Source organism: Sander lucioperca, chromosome 6 (assembly GCF_008315115.2).
Source record: "Sander lucioperca isolate FBNREF2018 chromosome 6, SLUC_FBN_1.2, whole genome shotgun sequence".
NCBI lineage: Eukaryota > Metazoa > Chordata > Actinopteri > Perciformes > Percidae > Sander > Sander lucioperca.
In genome coordinates, this window is record NC_050178.1 from 30,932,620 (window position 1) to 30,952,886 (window position 20,267).

At 40.6% G+C, this 20,267-nt stretch overlaps 1 protein-coding gene across 10 annotated transcripts in view; it reads left to right on the forward strand.

The window, feature by feature from the left end:
- Positions 1–7,046: 7,046 nt before the first annotated feature.
- scn8ab (sodium channel, voltage gated, type VIII, alpha subunit b) overlaps positions 7,047–20,267 on the forward strand; it is a 53,207-nt gene continuing 39,986 nt past the window's right edge. For 6 of the 10 annotated variants that reach the window (XM_031321153.2, XM_036002522.1, XM_036002523.1 and 3 more), the window contains exon 1: positions 12,640–12,927. In XM_031321153.2, coding sequence (XP_031177013.1) covers positions 12,640–12,927 — 288 coding nt within the window. Of the gene's footprint in view, positions 7,217–12,583; positions 12,928–20,267 lie in introns of those variants that run through there. The other 4 variants (XM_031321139.2, XM_031321131.2, XM_036002524.1 and 1 more) reach the window with 2 other exon arrangements.

The following is a 20,267-nucleotide window of genomic DNA, read 5'->3' on the forward strand; positions in this document are numbered from 1 at the left end:
TTACTTTGTACTTCTACTTCATAGGAAAACATTGTACAACTACATTTACCTGACAGAGAATGTTGCAGATTCAGATTTTACTCACAAAATATCACAATTAAAATATGATGCATTATTATTAAACTATCCAGCATTATATTAGAGTTTAAATCTCCACCTTGAACAGACGTTATTAAATTTAAGTACATTGTGCTGATGCTTCTCTTTTTACCTTAAGTAAACATTTGAAAGCCAAACTTATACTGTGCGATCACAGGCGGTTTTACCATATGGCATAGGTAAAGGGCCTTGTGAATTTGTGTGTTTTTTTATAATTTCTTTTTATATAACTCAACCTGTAACACATGTTGATTGCAGTTCAATAAGGCGGCATTCAGCTGCGGCTCATAGAGAGATTCGGTGTGACCCTTTTTTTTCGTATAGCCGTCACACATCCACATAGTAGGCAGTGGCGGCTCCTGAAAAAATTGTCAGGGGGGCCAATTTTTCTGATAATGATTAAGGTGACCCATTCAATGTGTACATTAAGAAATAGAAAGATTTCCTCTCTAGCTACATAAGTTACAGGTGGAAAGCTATGTAAGAAATTAGCATCCAGGAGCCTTCATAAGCAAAAATGACATGGCTCGACAATTAATTATTCCACTTATTCATTACTTACATTAATCCAATGTAATCCAGTGATGTAAAATAGCTAAACAGTACACATTTTTAAAAAGATATGTCCAGCAACAACATAAAGACGGGGGCAGCATATAAGTCAATACCAGAAGCATTTATTGACTGATCTCAAAAGTATTGGCTAACGAAAGCAAAATAAGTTATCACAGTACAAATAATCAAGGGTGTTCTTTCACATTCCTCAACACTGCATAAACAATCTGCATTTCCATAAACAAATGAAATATCAGCTGAAAATACAGCATCTTGGCATTTGTTCAGATTGCAGGATCAGCAAGAGCTTTTACCACATTTACAACATTTCAAAGGTAGTGCAGCCTAATAATCTTTTAGAGTAAGGGGAAGTGCAAACTTTAAACAATAAATAGTAACAGCATGGCAATAACAAGTAGACCAATTGTTGAGAGAAGTGGATCTTTAGAACTACAATTTCTGGAATGTAGGATATCACCAAAGTGCTACTTAATAAAAGCAAAGTAACATTGTCCCAAATAAGTGAATGAACAAGTGAGGCTTGACCTAGTGTGGTCTGTGCATCTTGGCTTTACACATTGAAGACCAAACTAGAATGGTGAGGTGCTGCTAAGTTTAACTAAAGAATTCTGATATACACATTAATTACTTACTTCAAAAAGGCCTCATGGTTGAATTGGAAATATGTGCACCAGAGCCTAATTCACAACAATTTTTGATAGAGGCTACTGAAAACATTGATGCAAGTTATTGGTAATAAGCAATTTGTATAGACTTCCATATTCTGCCCTCTTGTATAGATTTGTGAAAATGAACATGAACAGTGATAGACATTTTGTTTGAAAACAGCATTTGAAAATAATTTCTAGAAAGGTAAACACAGCTATTTGTATGGCTTTGTGAAAATGAACAACCATATTCTGGCCATTTGTATAGATTTGTAAAAACATGAACAGATTTATTTATTTTTTAAACTTTTTTTCGAATGAATGAAACAACATCAACTGTGAACTGATTTGGTGTGTGTGTGTGTGTGTGTGTGTGTGTGTGTGTGTGTGTGTTAAAGAGATGCAGCAAAGCAGTCAATTACTTTCTCATTGAAATCAGGCACGTTGAGGACTAATTCCCTCTCCATGGAAAGCATGGCCAGTGCATTCAGACATTCCTGGCCCATTGAATTTCGCAGGAATGTCTTAACTTGTGTCAAAGTTGAGAAACATCTCTCAGCTTCAGCTCTTGTCATAGGAGTAGTTATGAGAATGTTTAACAGAGTCACAGTCTCAGAGAATGTCTCCTGGAGGTTGTAGCTACAGTGCCAGTGCACCACAGCAGCCCTTGAATTCAGGATTCTCATAGATCACAGAGAGTTCTGTCTTGAGCTTTGCCTTGTTCAGCATGGGGTATGCGTTCACAGTGGCATTCAGAGCCTCATCAGGAAATGAATGGCAGTACCTTTCAAACATATCTGCTTGCAGTAAGGTAGCACTCACAAGGTGGCCAGTGAAAGAGAACCTTTGGTGTGATCCAGGATGGTGTCGCAGACCTCTTCAGACAGCCTCTGCTTCTCCTCTTCTCTCAGCTGTTCTGGGTCTTTTGGCTCCTGTTGCTACTTGCAGCTGCTGTTGAGAGGAGTCTCAGAAGGCAAACAGACCAATGTCTTTGTTAGGCTATGTACAGTACTGTAGTCTATGTGATGCACAGGTATATGCAATTTATCCACGTATAGTACAAAGATTTCACTCCTTCTCTCCCCTCATCACACTGGCTCCATCGTAAGCTTGCGCAATGAGTTTGACTTTGTCGTCGTCGGCAAAAAGACTGTTCAGTCTCTCCAAAAGCACACTGGCGATTGAGATTGAGGTTGAGGTTGAGGGTGATTCCGAGATGGGAAGAAACTCAAAAAAGCGTTCCTGCACTTTATGGTTGCTATCGATGTACCTCAGTACAAGCACCAGCTGTGTCTCTGTAGAAATGTCTGTGGTCTTGTCAGCTTGGATGGCTACGAAGTTCACTGACTTCACCTCCTCCACAATATGTTCCCTCACGACCGCTAGCATACACTCAAGTAGCTCGTTTTGAATTGTCTTTGATGTGGCCTTGAAAACTTTAGCATTTTTAAGATGCTCATCAAACAACTCATCTAACTGTGCCACAAAGTTGACCAGTCCAAGAAAAAATACCAGGGTTGGTGGAGCCCTCAGTTTCATCGTTGCCTCGCAAAGCTAACTCAAACACTCCGCAAAACTTCACACACTGGATTAGCCGGTTGAGGATGTGGCGGTTCTTGCTAACCTCATCGTTGTGGCGATGGACAGCTAACCTGTATCCCTCATCCAGTTGAGGGGCAATGTTCACTCTCCCCAAAGCAGACAATCTCAAACAGCTATCCATGTGGGTCTCTGACAGCTCATGTTTCTTTATCTTTTCTGAAAGATGGTACATGTTACACCAGTCGCTGTCCAAGCAGTGCTGTCTGCTGTGCCGCCTTCAGGGTGAAAGAGTAGGCAGGGGTAGCAGAAGACTGCATTGGCTACGTCGCAGCCTGCTAGCCAGGTTTTTCGTTCGTACCAATTTTTGGAAAATCCTTGGGTGTAGGACTTTCTCCCTTTAGTAGAAACCTGTTGAATGATTAAATTTGGTCTGGGAGGTCCTAATTGTTTCATTGCCAATTTATATTGATTTGTTCGCAGACTAAAAGGAACTTCTTTCAAAGAGACAATCGAGTTGCACTGAACGCTAGCCATCTTGACAGTAGTATGTGAATTGATTGACGCTGCTACCCGCTCTTTTCTTAGTTACGTTCATGGAACCCATAGAGATTGTATTGAAAGCTCTGATATTTGAAAAAAAATGGATTTTACATGAGAGTCTATAGAGACTTCTGGGGCGATTTTCAACCAGACTGAAATCGCCCCAAAATGGACGGGGCCATTTGAAGCACGACTTTAGCCTGATTGGACATTTAGTGGCAGATCAGACGTCTAGATTAGAACACTGATAACGACTGTTGCCGTGTTAGAATTGGTTAGAAAAAAAATCCCTTCCTTTTCTCGTTTGGCAGTGCGTCGCCCATATCGCCCTAATGAACACACCGCCCCTGGCTGTAAGCAATGTGGACTGGGCAGGGGAAGAAGGGAGCCCGGCTCCGTCTGCTGGGGAAGCCGCTCATAAACATCGCACAGAGCGGTTGGAGAAAAAAGTGGAAACGTTTTCTTTTTTTCTCAACCTTTATTGTGCAGTCGTTTAGTTTTATCACAGTGTATTAATATCCAATATTTAACGTTGTCCAAATTGCTCCATATTCCAAAAACCAAATTCATTGGGGAAGTCAAGAGTGAAGCAGATCGGATGAACGGTTCCTCGAGATATTATACGACAATGGACACACACTCACACAAACACATACAGAATTTCCTTGATTTATAGTTCGGTTAGATTTCCATTGCTCACTATATTGAAATGCACTGAAACGCTGAAATGCAAAGTAGCTGAATGAATAAAAATGCGTGACAGCTTTTTGATTTCCTGTAGACTTTAAGCTGCAGTTCTTAAAAATTCCACCAGATAGAGACATTGTTGGGTCAAATTCAAAACAGCTCCTTTAAAAATCCTCCAACCCTGTATTTTGAAAGGTGAAGGCTTTAGATAAAGGGTCACAATACATTGAAAGTGATTTCTTTCATTGACTGAATGTGAGCAGTGTGTACATGTGTTTGTACTCTCAAAACTGAAAACAAACAAAAAGCTTTCTCCTGCTACACACAGACAGTATTATAGAACCTTTATGGTACAACAAAAGCACTCTAGAAATTGCATACAGTTACACACCCAGCCTGCTGAACGACAAATATACAATTATTTATTGTCTGTTTAAGACAGCATTGTCTAGAGTGGACTTTATTTATTAAAGCAAAGTCATGTAGGAGATGCATTTATGGGACTAGGAAATACCAGAATATGGATCTTGATATGATTTAGGGCTCTTTCACACTGCACCTTTAGTTCGGTAGACTTGATTCGCGGGTGAAGTTGCAACATTGACGCATTTTTGATTTGGTTGCTTCTGATTTTTGTCCACATGAGTACCATTACTTCTTACTGAGTACCGCTACCTCCTGCAGTAAGTAGGTGCGCACCCCTGAAACCCTGATGGCTGGAGTAGGCTGCTGTGCCACTGCCCAACACAGGAGAACACCTAATCCAGTGCACAGCCCACGTCCAGAGAATAATTCTGTTTACCCGGCAGTCACCAAGTCACGCGTTATATGGCGAGTGCAGCCAAGGCAACGTTTGCAACAGCAGACTTTTCCTCTGCGCGCTCTGCTTCTCGTCACCCAGGGCACGTGCCAGCTGCTGACTGCTCACTAGGGCTGGGTATCGTTCAAAGATTTCCGATACTGGTACTGGTACCGATACCAATACCGTGACTTTGACACTGGTTCCTAAACGATACCGGTTCCTAAACGATACTTTTTTCGATGGCAAATTTATGAAACAAAAATAAATGACATTACACATTATGACACAAATCTTTTTATTTTTCAGCTCCTAGTACGTGAGCCCTGTCTCTGTGCGTAACGTAGACTTTTTCCTGCATGCCTCTTCAACGTGTAACACTAAATAGCCAATCACAAGCATTATTAGATATCGGTAGAAGCATGATGCATACTTATTGGCTCACTCACGCTGATGAGATTGACTCCTTAGGTATTGAAATTGGGTATTGAAGGACAAGGCATTTTTTGATACTCGATACTTTTCAGTTCGGTTGGTGCCTAAAAAGGATTGAATTCGATACCTAGCCCTATGCTTGAGTGAGCGTGCGCTCCAAACCACTTTCAATTAATCTTCTACACCCCTGAAGCACTTATGCAATAAGAAGCTACTCTTTTGATGTCTGTTTCTTAATTGGTTGTATGTTTTCACACAAAAGGAACTGTATACACAACCATATCACAGCTGAACATTTCATTACTGGAGTGTTAGAGCCTACATTTTATGTAGGCCTAGTCTTGATTTGGGTGTTCACTTACATTTAAAAAGTTGTAAATCTAGTTCCTCGAGTAAATTGTAGCACACCACAGTCAACTTTAATCAAAAAAAACTATAATAATAATAATAATAATAATAATAATGTCATTTCCCACATCATAGTGGCTAATAAAAATGAAATGCATACAAAAACACATTTTAAGTGATATATTACCAAGACATGCGTATATATAAATATATCCAAGACGCATGCGATGATCATGTCATGCATCTGCTGAATTAGTACTGGCACCTTTTTTGGTCCAATTCAGGCACTGGTCTTGGGTTTTATGGTTTTGCTTTAGTGTTTCTAATATTTTAGAAGAAGGCAGCCAATATAAGGCTAAGGCTATATAATAAGGCAGCTGACAAGACAGCGAGTAAAAGCTAGGGCGGGCCCTGATGACCTAGGTATAATAGGTTATGGATTTGAAAGGTATCAATCTTTAAATCATATAGGCTAGGTCTGTAAATCATGTGCAAGGTTGAAATTGTAGGCTCGTTTTGTTCACTACCTATATTTGGATCGGATTGCATTCTCAACTAAAGTGAACCAAACTCTAGTGCACTTGGAAGAGAACCGTGACCCCTGTTTTCAAGCGGACCAGAGTTCGGTTGTTTGGTCTACACCAGAGTTCAAATGAGCTTTCCCAACACCCCAAACAAACCGGACTAGCCAACGAAATGCTCCAGGGTTCGGTTAGAACGGTCCAAACTGCTAGGTGTGAAAGCAACCTTAGTTTAGGGATGTCCCGATTGATCGCCTGCCGATCATTATCGGCCGATATTCAAAATTGTACGTTGATTACCATGGTAAGGGTCAAAGCTTCAAAGCATTTGGGTCAGCCTAAACGTCACATGTAAGTGATTGATTTGTAGGTCCATTTAACTAGGCTGGTTTTAATCAAGAATTAACAATGCAGCTTGACTAAACTGCCTCACTGGTCTGTATGATTAATAAAACGTTATCAGGTGAAGTTATAAAACTAACTTTAAATTCATTATTTTTGGTCATACACCTAGAGCGACGTCAGAAGTGTATTGTGTATTGTGAATTTTGTATCAAACTTTAATTTCAAGAATGGGTCAAGATGTTTAGGTACCATTGCCTTGGTTACATAAAGTCTCATTATTTGCTCAGAGTTGTCTCTTTAATGTGTCTTATAGGCTAATTTCCAGGTATGATTCTAAAAATAATATGCAATCGCACAGTTATTTTCAGATCAAGATGAAAATAAATATGTTGCCAATCGCAATGCTAATCCCAAACAGAATATCAATGACTTGTTACATGAACAGTGTGTTTTTTTTTCTGCTTGCGATGCTGCGGTCTCTTGTCCATTATTGAAGCTAAAGGCATTTACCGACACTCCCTAACAATTTGCTGAGAGTCATCAATTATGCAGGGCAGCCGCACGCACTGGGAAGGAAGATAGCAGCAACAATATGGCGACAGCCGCAGTTACTCTCGACTCTTTTCTACATCTGCAGTTCAGTGACAGCTGTCTGGATTTCTGTTAATGCGAAAAAAGTAAGTGGACAATCTGTTTTTTGCTTTGTCTGGTATTTCGTGTCGTGGGATGGATCGCAGTTCTACTTTGTCGACTGACTGCATCCCAGTGCCGCAGAGCGGTCCCTCTATCAGCATCTTTTCCTAGCGTCTGTGGAGGGCTCTTTGCCAGTACATGGACAAATATGTATGCGAGGTAGCCTACTAGTTAGAAGAAGGGAAGATATGATTTTTGAAAGGGAAAACACGGATTTCTAACGCGACGCGGTAGAAAACAGGGAGACAGCAGGTTATTTGGGGTGTTGGCCTGCCGCTGGATGGAATGACATTTAACTGTCAGAATGTGAAACATACGCATATGGGATGTATTAAGTGAGATCACGTCAAACTTCTGAGCGGCGACAATAACTAGCCTGCATGCTCCAAGTGCAAGAATAATGCGTCGCTTGCTAAATCATTTTAGGTAGCAGTTTCCTCGCTACCATTATTTTATTAACTATGATAGTTTTTTTTCCCACCCCCACACTCCACCTCTGCGCCCCCTCCCTCTTGCAATCTCGTTGAAGACTATTGCGTGAGGAGGTATAGGTGCGTCTTTAGTTTGGCAGTCCTCAAAGGGGCCGCGGCACCCTTTCGCAGTCTCAGCCATTAAAAACACATTTCTCCGTCATGGTATTACTCTATAAACCTGCACCATACGGAGTCTCTGGCTCTCTGTCGCCTTTACTAGCAATACGGGTGTGGTACAGCCTTAAGGCCGTTTTAGTTTCTCTTTTTTGTTGTTGTTGTTGTTGCTGTAAATAATTTCACCCTTTTGGTGTGAAATTGGGGTTATGCTGATATGCTATGCTGCTTCGAGTTGAGGCCAGGATTGTGTTGTCCGGACATGGCTTGTGCATTCAACTGACCTGCTATGAGTTTGTAGGTTTGAGCCTATAGCAGCAATAAACCACACTGCAGTATTTTAGGCTTTGGCCCTATAGCGCGGCTCGGTTTTAAACAGTGGACTTTCCTGGGGACTACATAGGTTACAAATCATTCTCAGGACATTTATGACACGATACACAGCGGGGAGCGGGTGGTCTTCATCCCACACGGGAAGAAAGTTCTCCTAGAAATGAAGAGGTTGTCTTTATTTGTGTTTATCTATACAGTGGCCCAATGTCCCATGCTTCATAATGTCCGCCTTTCCTCCGAATCCCCCGGCTGTCTTTTGAAGAAAAACGTGTTCAACTGAATTATCATAACTTATCATCATTTCCAGTCAGAACACCATAACTTTACCTGAAATTGACTCGACTCAGGCATGAAGTATCTAGCACCCACCCGTAAGGGGCCTCTTTAATAGAGGCCTATAGCTGCCAAGTTATAATGTTGGACTTGGGCCTGTTGGGCTCACCTATTCTTGGTGATGCTGTGGATTTGGACTGAGGTGACATCTTACATTTAGTGGCAGGCTACATTAAGACAGCAATGAAATGAAGGATGAAGGCGAAGTTCTTTACAGGCCCATTTGACTCAGATGCGAGTGCCCTATAGCCTACACCTCCTCCTCTTCCTCCTCACCACCCTCCTCCCCCTCCTCACTAGCACTGTGTCGCCGCGGTGTCCGGTTAGCTCCACCAGACATCAGGTCATCATCACAGTGCATAGAGCACAGTAGAAGATTTTTTCAGGTGACGGGACGGGGGCCGTGGTGCATTTGGATGTCTTTCCTCCGCACAGAGGACGAAGCATAGGAGCATCTTTGTTAAACGCTGCTGAATCGGACGGCGAGAATTGGCTTGTCTTTTCCTTGCGAGGCAAACGAGGCTGCCGGAGTTTTTAGTTTTCGCTGTCATCCATCAGTTTGTATTTCTGAACTCACCTGACTCATAACGGATTTAACGGAACCGAGAGCGGTTATGGGCTGCGCGCATTTGGTGCCGATTAGCCTACGTGCGCTAATATAATTCACTGTAATTGATTTAAGAGTGAACCGAGCAGTCTTTTCAAACCAAAATGTGTTAGTCAGATTGTTGCGTTTTATGCCGTGATTCTCAAATGACCTAGTGAGTTAGTGGACATCGAAAGCATTGAGCAACATCTGCAACATTTTCGGGCTGTTTCCCCTGCTCGCTTGGCAGTTTTGCTGCCTGTGTTTAGGATTGTCCCAGCCTTAAGTGTAAAGTGTACATGCACTGCTATTGCATCCTGGTTTGAATCACCTTGACGGAAGATCAATTGATGTAGCATTGGTGGAAGGAGACTTGGAGGTTGTGCTGAGGTTGGGTTACTTGAATCGGACTTCAATTCAGACTCTCTTTTGGTTGGCTGTGCTTTTTCTCGAAGATACTGGGCTGTTGGATCTATGTCTGCCTGTGGATTTCTTCTGATTTCTTTCCAGGTCTGTGCCCTTGTCATTTTCTCCATGAATTTTGGACACACTGTCTAATTTTTGATTGTGTGAACTGTGACTTGACTGTCAAATACAGTATGTTGTATTAAACAGCATGGTCATCAAATACCTGGGGAGATAAATTCATCTGTTGGAGGAGCCTGGAGAGATGCAGTTAATAATTTTATTACAACTTTACTGTTACAACAATGAGTCTGAGCCCCATAGGTTGAATCATTTCCAGTCTGGCAATCATTTTCTTTTGACACACATCAACAGTTTATAATGTTTAATTATCCATCAGTCAGTAGGCCTACAGTAGGATGTAAGACACCAGAATGCATACTGTGGCCTGTGTTGGGTGCACTGTTACATAATGATAATCATGGGCCAGCAAAAAAGGAGCAAGTTGATGGATTTGTCACAGAGAACAAAAACAACACAACAAATGTTTATAATGTATTAAAAGTCATCTCAGCATATTGTGCTTTGACAATTTAACTGTCAACATTTGAATTATTGTCATGCAGTAAACCCCACCCATTCTTTTCTTTACCACACATCCCAGTTACATTCATTTATATACTTCATCTGTATTTAGATCAATGGGTATGATAAGTAGATGTCGGAAGTAAAACAAATTCACAGCAAAGGACCTTGATACAATATCAACTCATTAAGTTCTTTTCATGAACACGTAGCACTAGACTCTTCGCTAGTCTCGCATTGCCAGACCTACCTCCATAGGGCCGCGGAAGAAGGTCTCGCTAGTCCAAACAGCACTCAGTGATGGGAGAAAAATGTGTTCTGTTTATTGGCATTTCTTGAAACCAATCACAATAGTCTGGGTTGGCGCTAAGCACCGGACGCAATAACGGTGCCTCTGTAAAACAGCCTCGGGAAGGAACTTGTTTTGGTGGAACATGTGTACGTTCAAAGGTTGTTTTAGTCGTGCAACAGAAAACTCAGATTGGACAGATAGTCTAGCTAGCCGTCTGGATTTACCCTTCAGAGATCTGAGGAGCAGTTAATCATAGTCCTCATAAATCCACCGGAGTTTAGAATGGCAACACAAAGAAAGCGGAAGGTGAGAGACAACCGGCTGAAAATGAGGGACGTCGGGCAGATTTTCCAGCGGCACCAGAGCAATCACCTAAATAAATAGTAATCGATGTAGACTACTCATCGCTAATTTATAAATCTTGCACTAATATCTGTCTGTTTTACTTGATTAGCTTAAGGTTGTTTGGCTCTTTGTCATTTTGCACAGGACAGATGGCATGTAATTGCCTGTGTGCTGGGAGCCACTTTCATACTTATTTTATATCTATTGTCAGTAAGAGCTGTTTGGACTCAACCAGAGAGACATCCAAGCTAGAGTTGCAAACCTGGATGTCTATCCATTGTATTGCATGAAGGTGCCTCCTTTTCAATTCCGTCTGCTAGCAAACAACAGATAAATGTCTAAAAGCTGCTGTGTGGTGGGATGCACGACCAACAGGGTTAATAACTCATAACTAAGTTTTTATAAGATGCCTACCCGAAAAACTGAGCTTCTAGGAAGACAAAAGTGGATACAGGCAATAAAACGAATGGGGAAAACTGTGGAATCCTGACACTCAATGTCAACGACATTTGTTTTAGGCTAACTATGTTTCTGTAAGTTAAGCTAAAGCATTTTGACAGTATACAACTTATGTTATAGTGGAATGTGGATACATCAGAAAGCTATGCAGTATTATGTTTGCAGTTGCCTTAGCTTACTAACACAGAGCTAACTTTAGCTTACTAACACCTAACATGTAGACAGGTTGCTAAAATAATCATTTGACATGTTTAAATCAATTTTTTTTGGCATTTTGTTAGTGTTGAGACCTTAGTTGCATATTGGTGCCGATTGTTCCCCCCTCCGGTGGGCGTGGCTTTTAGACCATGATGCTCTGTCTCTATTCTCAGTGAGACCAGCAGTGCTACCAACACATTCACATCACAGTTATTCATTGTTAATATCAACGCCATGAAAGTTTAAGGTTTAAGGATAAACATAACTCTAAACGATGCATTTTGGCATAGTTAGATACAAGGACGTGTCCTGAGAAAGAAACTTGTGAAGGATAGAGTCAGACAAATGAGTTCCTGGTCGGATAAAGAGCCCATCATTTGTGAGCATAAACACAAGAAGAATTACCTTGACATGTCTCCAGGGTTTTCCCTACCATTATAAGGCTTAGGTGCAGCACCCAAAACTTTTTGGACACCACCTAAGCCGAATAAATGTAACCAAAATACTTTTCTAACATCTAATGATTGTAGTTGGTCCCCAGTGGACTTCTTAGGAAAGTTTTGTCTTTAAGCTTTTTGAGTGTTAATTTGTATTAACTGCTCTAACTTTTCCACCGTTTTAGACATAGATATGGTAATAATAATGGTCCAAAATGATGTGAAATTGCAAAGTAAAGTTTGTAAAGTTTTCTTGAGGTAGGACCCCTAAACCTCCTCCCAAAAGAGTACACCTGACTCTACAAACCTAGGGAAACACTGGTCCCCATGCTGTTGAGGTCACAAAGATGATAGCAAAAGGGAATTCAGTGTTGCCTACTGTATGTGCTGGCTACCTGAGTTTAGCTTTTGGGGATACAGGATCAGTCCTTTAGTCATTAAGGTTGATGGAGAGAGTAGGAATAGTTCCAACTGGCTCATGTTCCAAATGTTTCCACTTTTTCAGCTTTATTTTTGCTTTGTTTGCGTTCCCTGGTAGAACTAGAAAATTCTATCTGCGAGGCTTTGAGCAATACTGGAACTGAAAAGGGATGCAAAACAACTGGTCTATCATATAGATATGTCAACCAATTAAATCATAAACTGTGTTGTCCAGTCAGTGTTATTAATAAAAAGACACTGACAATAAAAAAAAAACTAGATGACATCATTTTAAAGCATGATTTTCTTTTCTCTTTGATCAGCATCCTATGCTAACACTTTCTCACTCTGTGTCCCTCTCTTCTTCTCAGAGCTGGATGTCTGGGATGAAAAACAAATAAAGAGGAAATAGCTGCAGGATGAAAAAATGGCCGCACCCCTTATGTCACCCCCAGGACCTGACAGCTTCAAGAAATTCACCCCGGAATCGCTTGCTAACATCGAGAAGCGCATCAAAGAAGAGAAGAACAAGAAGCCACCCAAGCCCAGATCGGACAGTAGTCACCGTGACACGTCTGACGACAATGAACCCAAGCCCAACAGTGACCTGGAGGCTGGGAAGAGCCTGCCGTTCATCTACGGCGACGTTCCTCCTGGAATGTCGGGCGTACCGCTGGAGGATTTGGACCCATACTATCAGAACCTGAACATGAAAGTGAGTTGTCACACAGGCCAAATGCACCACAGAGTTCTCCCCAAACACTCAAATGAAGAAGCATTAACTTAATGTGTTGAGAGGTTTATAGATAGTGAGAACTTTTACAGATGTATTATTTAGCTGTTGGGCGTAACCTTCGAATGGGCTTAGTCTTTACCTTTTTCTCATGTGACATTGCCAGCATTGTAAACTTACCACACCATACACATAGGTAAGATGAAATTCACTGTCCTAACAGATTGAGGTTTCATATCAATTCATTCAAAATAGAAGTTAATGTATTTACTACAGAGATAAGAATATAATAACAGCAAAGATGACCTTGAGACATTTTATAGTTTTTAGTCACTGCTTGAGGGGCTTAGAGACAGTCACTGCATTATTCGATCATACAAGGCATGTGAGTTTTTTAGTATACCTGTACAATCAAAGCAGAGGCAGAGGGACGTAATGGCTCTGCTCCTGCAACACTGCAGAGTTGCTGTGGAATGCAATTCTCGGGCAGTAATAATTCTCATAAAGGTTTCTTCAGTGTTGATTAATTATCCGTGTTAATGCATGGTAAAGATGATGTAACAGCTGGAGGGGGTGACAAATTTGCCTTTGTGTTTATATGCCATCTATACTATAGCTAATGGCATTCTTTTGTGACAAAACACACTTACAGATGACAAGTGCTCTGTCCAAAACTAGGCGTGTCTGATGGCCTCCCAGCATGCACTGGGGCAGTGTAATTATTATTGTTATCAACAACAATTTTATTTGTATTGCTGCGCTGTTACTGGTGTCATTGTGATCTACAGTATGTTCTGCAATGTTTCCGCTGTTGTTCATAATTTCCACATTGTTCTACACTTAGTCAGTACGTGTGAATGTGATTACGTCGCGAGTGATGTTGTATGCCCAGTTATTTAGAGTCTCATCCCTGACTGAATTCACTGAGGAACCACGTTAAGTGAGAAACTGTCACCCTGCTAATATGTGACAAATATACAATACATTTATGACTTATTGCTTCTGTGACTTATACATTCCTGGCAAATTGACCACACGTCCTCCTTGCAGGCACTAGGCTTGTGGTGGTGCATTATCAACAGCTGTTATGTTTATCAGGTGTTCAGTAACCCTGTGTCTGGTATCAGAACTGAAATGAGGAAGAAGTGACACCTTTTAATTGTGATTACACAATTGTATAAGTTTGCCACTTGTTATAGTGTTGCCTTCAAAAGAAAGTAAATCGTAAAAGATTTTAAATTTTAGAAATGAATAAGATGATCTAAACTGCAGTGATGGGCAAAATTGTTCTTTTCAGTGTAATGAATCACTTCAATCAGTTCACTACAAAGATTCGGACAAAAGATTCGTTCACCACAATCGTTTAGTGCTCGACTGGAGCTCCGACTGCACATAGTCCCACACACTGAACTGAAACACGCCTGAACATCTTTATAAACAGTCTATGGTCTGAAGGTTCAGCTCAGCTCGCTAGTGAACTGAGAACAGAGAGTTAGTCATGTACCGTTTGCAAACGGAAAGCTGAAGTCCTACCCTATTATGTACAGCATGTATATTTTTATGACCTAATTATTAAATAAAATATGTAGGAATTGGTACTACTTCCTACTTCGAGAGACATCAGAGAGTCTAAAACACAAAATAGTTGTTTGACGTCCAATACTCGTTAATTACTTGTTACTTACGTTAATATTTCAGAATTGCAGCCATATAAAACAACTAGGCTAATGGACATAAGTTTAAAATAGCCATATAGCAGCCTACATTTACAGCAATAAAACACAAGTGCTATTTTCGCTAATTCCGATAAATCATAGCTAGATGTCAAGCGTATAGATTATACATTAATGACATGGAGATAAAAGATGACCAGAGACACCGACCGTGCGCCAAACTTCCGCTGCACAATTATGAGCGCCACACAATCATTAATATCCTCTGATCTTGTGTTTCACCATAAAAGTTATAAATATAAGATTTTGTTTGTAGAGCAGATCTCCACGACACATACTAGGACAGTTTTATGCTTTTTTTATGTTTGGATGCTGCTTTACCCCGCCTTGTCAAACTTTAATAAATGAAACTAAAACTGAATGTTGCATCAAACATCTGGTCGCTTTTATTATTTTTTTTAGTCAGTTTTCTCTTTTCTTTCTTTCTTCGCAAAATTAAGCTGCCTTCAAGTGTGGTCAGATCTATACGACCTAACGGAAATCAATACTTGTGAAATATAAAGTCTACTTCTGCTTCTTTGCTTGGGTGGTTCCCAACAAAGATCCCAAGGCTAGAAACGAACTGGGACATTGTGGTAATGTGGCATGCGCTGTAACCACTCAGCTCCGTATGGTTTAAGTTAAACCTCAAATACAGAGACCGGCACAGGAGTTTAGATTATTTATACACGACACAACAACCGTGTTCAGACTAATCTCGCATAGCCAGACCTATCTCCACAGCGCTGTGTCTGCGCTGGAATTTGGTCTGGTTACACCACTTATCATTCTGGGTGTATGGTAAATAACTCTCTGGCTTGTTTGTATTTACTTAAACCAATCACAATGGTCTTGGGGGGGTGCTTAACTGCAGTAACAGTGCCCTTGCAAAATAGAAAGTAGAGGGGAGGTACATCCGGCATGTGAGAGATTGCCTTTATACTGCATCTTCTATTTTTTCCATAGGACTTTTTTTTTTTTTTTAGATCCATTTTTTATTGTTTTTTTTTAATATGCATACATACAGATCCATAGGACTTTTTTGAGTACTTTTTAGTAAACACATAAGAACATAAGAACATCCACACATAAGAACATCCGAAAATCACATTACATAACAGCATTGAAGGTCGTATTAGTGTTACTATTATTCAAGATCGTTTTTTGATTTTTTTTCTGTCAGACATGCTAAACAGTCAAATAATTTCTTTGTCTAAGGAAAATCAACTTCTGAATTAATGTGATACAGGTGCAGATGACAAAAAACCCAATCTCCCCATTTTCTCTCAAAATTATGTATTTTATACATTAAAGTATCATTTTGTAAAAGAAAAAACATTGTTAAAGCAGAATATCAGAGCAATTTACATTATGTTATGAAACCTGTCTGTATCTGACCTATTTTTCTATTTCTTTTTTTCCCGTCTTATGGCGACGGGTGGCAACCAGCGTTGCGGTGCATTACCGCCACCTAGACTGAGGTCGCTGATCTGCTTGGTAGCTTTTAAGGAAGCCCTGTAAAAATTCTCAAGTTCTTAGATCACCTCATTTAGGAATATGTTCTCCACAGCTACGAAGAAAGAAAGGTTTTAGTAGTTGTGTAAAAAATATATATACATTGTTGAAGATGTGCTAAGTTAAGCGTCCCCTGATGACTTAGAAGAGCGTGCCTATGTGCTCAGCCCTGGCACATTTTAACCCCTGGCTGTGCCCTTACTGTAGCTCTGCACTAGCGAAAGAGGAATGAGGAGTAAAGGCAGAAGATGGCAGGAGAGGACAGGAAATGGAGATAAAAAGGGCAGGAGTATGCTGTAGTGCCTTCAGCTGTGTAGACGTGTGGGGTAGCCAGTCTCCTGTGTGGTGACAATAATAATGTGTAAGAGAATCTGCAGCCTATATAGCAGCAAAGCAGCCCAGTCAGCAGGACTGGCAATCTTAGCCAGCAGCATTCCCTTGTAGGGCGGATGAAACTATGAAGTGTATGTGCCTTTTGTGATCTATTGATCCACAGCCCTAGTTCAGTGGTAGCCACAGAAGTGTTGCATTCTTGCCTTTTATCCTTCCCCACTTTGCTTATTGCCCAGTGCATACTTCTTTACTTCTCCTTAGTTTCCTCTGTGGCATCTTACCTTGGCAACTGAATGAAAGTGGCTACAGAGTTGTTTATCATCACATTCCTTCTCTATCAGCAGCAGGAAACATTTTTGTCTAAGCTAAATGTGGGAGGGTGCTAGGGCTGGGCGATAAATCGACTTTTTAAGGTATATCAATATATATTTTTAAATGAGATATGGGATGCAACAATACAGTTTATATCAACATAGTTTGATTTCTTCCGTAAAGCCGTGCAATGTTTTCATCTCTGCCGTCAAACTCTCCAGGCAACCCCGCCCCCACTCGCTCACAGGCTCTACTGCAACATGGAGGGAGAAATAGCACCGGTCCAAACTATTGACATTTGCCTACATTTTAATTGTTATTTGCACAGCTGTATATTTTGTTAAGCAGGAGAGGAAAACCTGTAATTGTACCAGTGTTTCCGCTGGTAATGTTCTGTTGTGGTGGTCGCCATGGCGAAAAAAACACAGAAGAACAGTAGTTACTGTGTGTAACATTAACTTCAGTTATATGAGTAAGAGATGGCGCCTGGATGCAGGTGAGAGATGTGACCCATGACCAGATTATTATAGTTCATAAAAATGCAGCGCGGTGGCAATACAGACATCTCACACACAAGACGTATGTAATGCTGACGACCTTGCCGATGCACATTCAACCTGAGCCGAACCCCTTCATATGAGTCAGCCGTCACTCTGTGAGTAGAAAATCCAGTCTGAGGTGTGGTTCATACACTTCACTGATAAACCACTGAATTATACAGTAAAAATCGGCTTCGGGATCAAAGAAAGTTTTTGTATCATACACTTAGTCCATTGTATGCTCGCGCTTTCTCTTTCTAAAAACAGCTGAAGGAGTATTTCTAGAGATAGGCCTGTTTTTATTTAAATAGGCTATTTATTTAAGATACATTTGCATGTGTTGCAGCTGTATATGTTCAAACAGCGTAGAAAACCCTGTCTTTGCATTTTATTTTGACCACAGTCTGTTTTAATTAAAGTGCTTGTGACATCTCACATCTGGATTTGACTTATGACTGAACATTTTGACCACTTTGTAGAAAATACTGAGATATATGTTTGTTTTTAAAATAGTCAGTCATATATATAAATTCATATGCCTAGCTAGCCTAGCTTTCCAGAACCTCGAAAATACATGGCAAATAGTTATTGGCAAATGTTGTAAAATATGATAACACCTACATTTTCTGTATGACAGGGTTGCATTTCAAAACAAGAGATAGCTCATCTACAAAATGAACGTTATTTCCAAATGTTTTTTGGTCAGAATTGTGTCATTAGAAACTATAGTGAATAATCCTTGGCATTTGACCATTGACTCAATAATTGTCAGCATTTTGTTAATGTTTAATTAATAAATTCATGACCTGGTAAGGTAGTTGCAGTATACACCCATCACTCTTTTATTTTCTGGCTTCAGAGCAGCTCCAATGGTGCAGTCATGGCTATGGTGCCTTGCTAAAGGGAACGCTTCTAGAGAATTTCAAAAGGGAGGGATGGAGTAGTTAGTTTATCTAACTAGGCTACTGCCTACCCCATATGTGTATTAATACAGGTTCTGACTTATCTTCATTCCGCTTAGTCAAGATCTGCTGACCTCATCATACCCATCCATGTGTTGTGTCAGCAAGTTCAATAGGAGTCCCAGGTTAAGACCTCATATTCCCCCTTCATATCAATCAATTTCCTTATCCACTAATGTATTTGTCCTTTATCATACCTGAGGAAGTGTCTCTAAGTTTATTAACGGCTAGCGTCCATTCTTCCTTTGCTGTTCCTGTTCTGTTCCAGGCTGCTCGTCTCCTCTACTCGACCGTCATTCATCCTATCGCTCACCATTGCACTGTATGTCAGTGATTGTGTGTGTGTGTGTGTGTGTGTGTGTGTGTGTGTGTGTGTTACCGTCAGCTGCAGGAAACCTGATCACAGCACTCATGCATCAAAGAGAGGAAGAGGGAGCAGTGGTGAGGAAGAGAAATGCAGCGTTGCAGTTCTTGTTTTCCCCTGTGATGGGGAGAGGACTGCCTGGGCTTTTCAGATGTCTGATGGGATTAGGCAATGTTAAAGCTGCTGTGGTCATACAAGAAGAGCAGGACGGGATGGATGGAGGGCATTGTGGAGATTTCAATATAAATGAAAAAAACAGTTAAGCAGTTCGAACAGCAATCAGGTTTTGTTGTTTCAGAGGTTTCATTCTCCTCTCGAATATGGCATGTAGGTCTCATAACGGGAGTGTGCAGCAGACCAGTAATTTCAGTGCAGGCTTCTGCAGGGAAGCAGCTACTAGTGAGAGCACAAAGGCAGCTCATGGCTAAAGCAGCAGCAGCCTCTGAAACTCGGCATGTAGCACTGTACACACCATTACATTATGTTCCTGTCCCATCATCTCTGTCTTTGTATGTGTCTCTGTCCATTACTCTACTTTTCCCTCTCCCTTCCGCTGCCTCCTCTCTGGCGTTCTTCTTTCAGGGTGTAGTAAATTAGAGGGAGGGCCAGGCTTTAGTGCTCTGTCTGAGTCCACAGTCTCTGATGACACAGCATCCTCCTGTACTGGGCTGAGTGAGGAAGGGATGGGGTGGGGGAGGGGGTGTTAAGTGTGCTTCCACTGCTAGCCAGGTTGGTATAAAGAAGGAGGGCGTGGTAAGGAGGGGAAAGTGGGGTTTTGCAGCACAGCATACAGGTAAATAAGTGGGATGACGCATTTTCTGATATGGTATAATATGCAGGGAAATCAGTTTGCATTTCATACATATTTTGAGACGTTACTGGCTGAGTGTTCACTGCAGTGGGCTCAATCAGAAGTATATGAGTTATATTTCAGGCTATAATGCTAATAGATATTAAAGTTCCCAATGAGAGCTCTGCTGTTTTATCACAAAGCATCAAAGTGTCATGGTGAACAATGTGGAAGCTGACATACTGTTGATATTTTTGCTTCTCTGTGAAATGATTTAAGATGCACTTTGTCAATACCAGGTGCTCATTACAGAATGGGCTAAAATCCAGCTATTAATACACGCGTGTCATGTTTTCTCTTTCCAGTCTTCAAAGAGGCTTGTGAATACATATATGTTCTAACAAAAATCTTATAAGTACTGATGAGTATGTTACTATTTATGAGTCATTTAGGGCTCCAAATAATGATTATTTCTATTTATTTTTGCAATCAATTGATGAATTATTAAAAATGTTATAATACCAGTAATTAATGCAGTTTCTCTGAGCCCTAGATGATGTTTTGAATTGAAAAAAACCCAAGATACATGATTTGCAAATGGTATTAAACATGGAAAAGAATCAAATCCACAAAGGAGAAACAGCAAATGTTTGGCCCTTTTTGTTTGATAAATGACTTAAATGATTGATAGATTTTCAAAATTGTTGGCGGTTACACATTTAATCAATTAATTCTTTTTAATAATCATTTTGGCTCTGAGTTTTTTGCCATCTTCTTTTAGGTCTACAGTCCAAA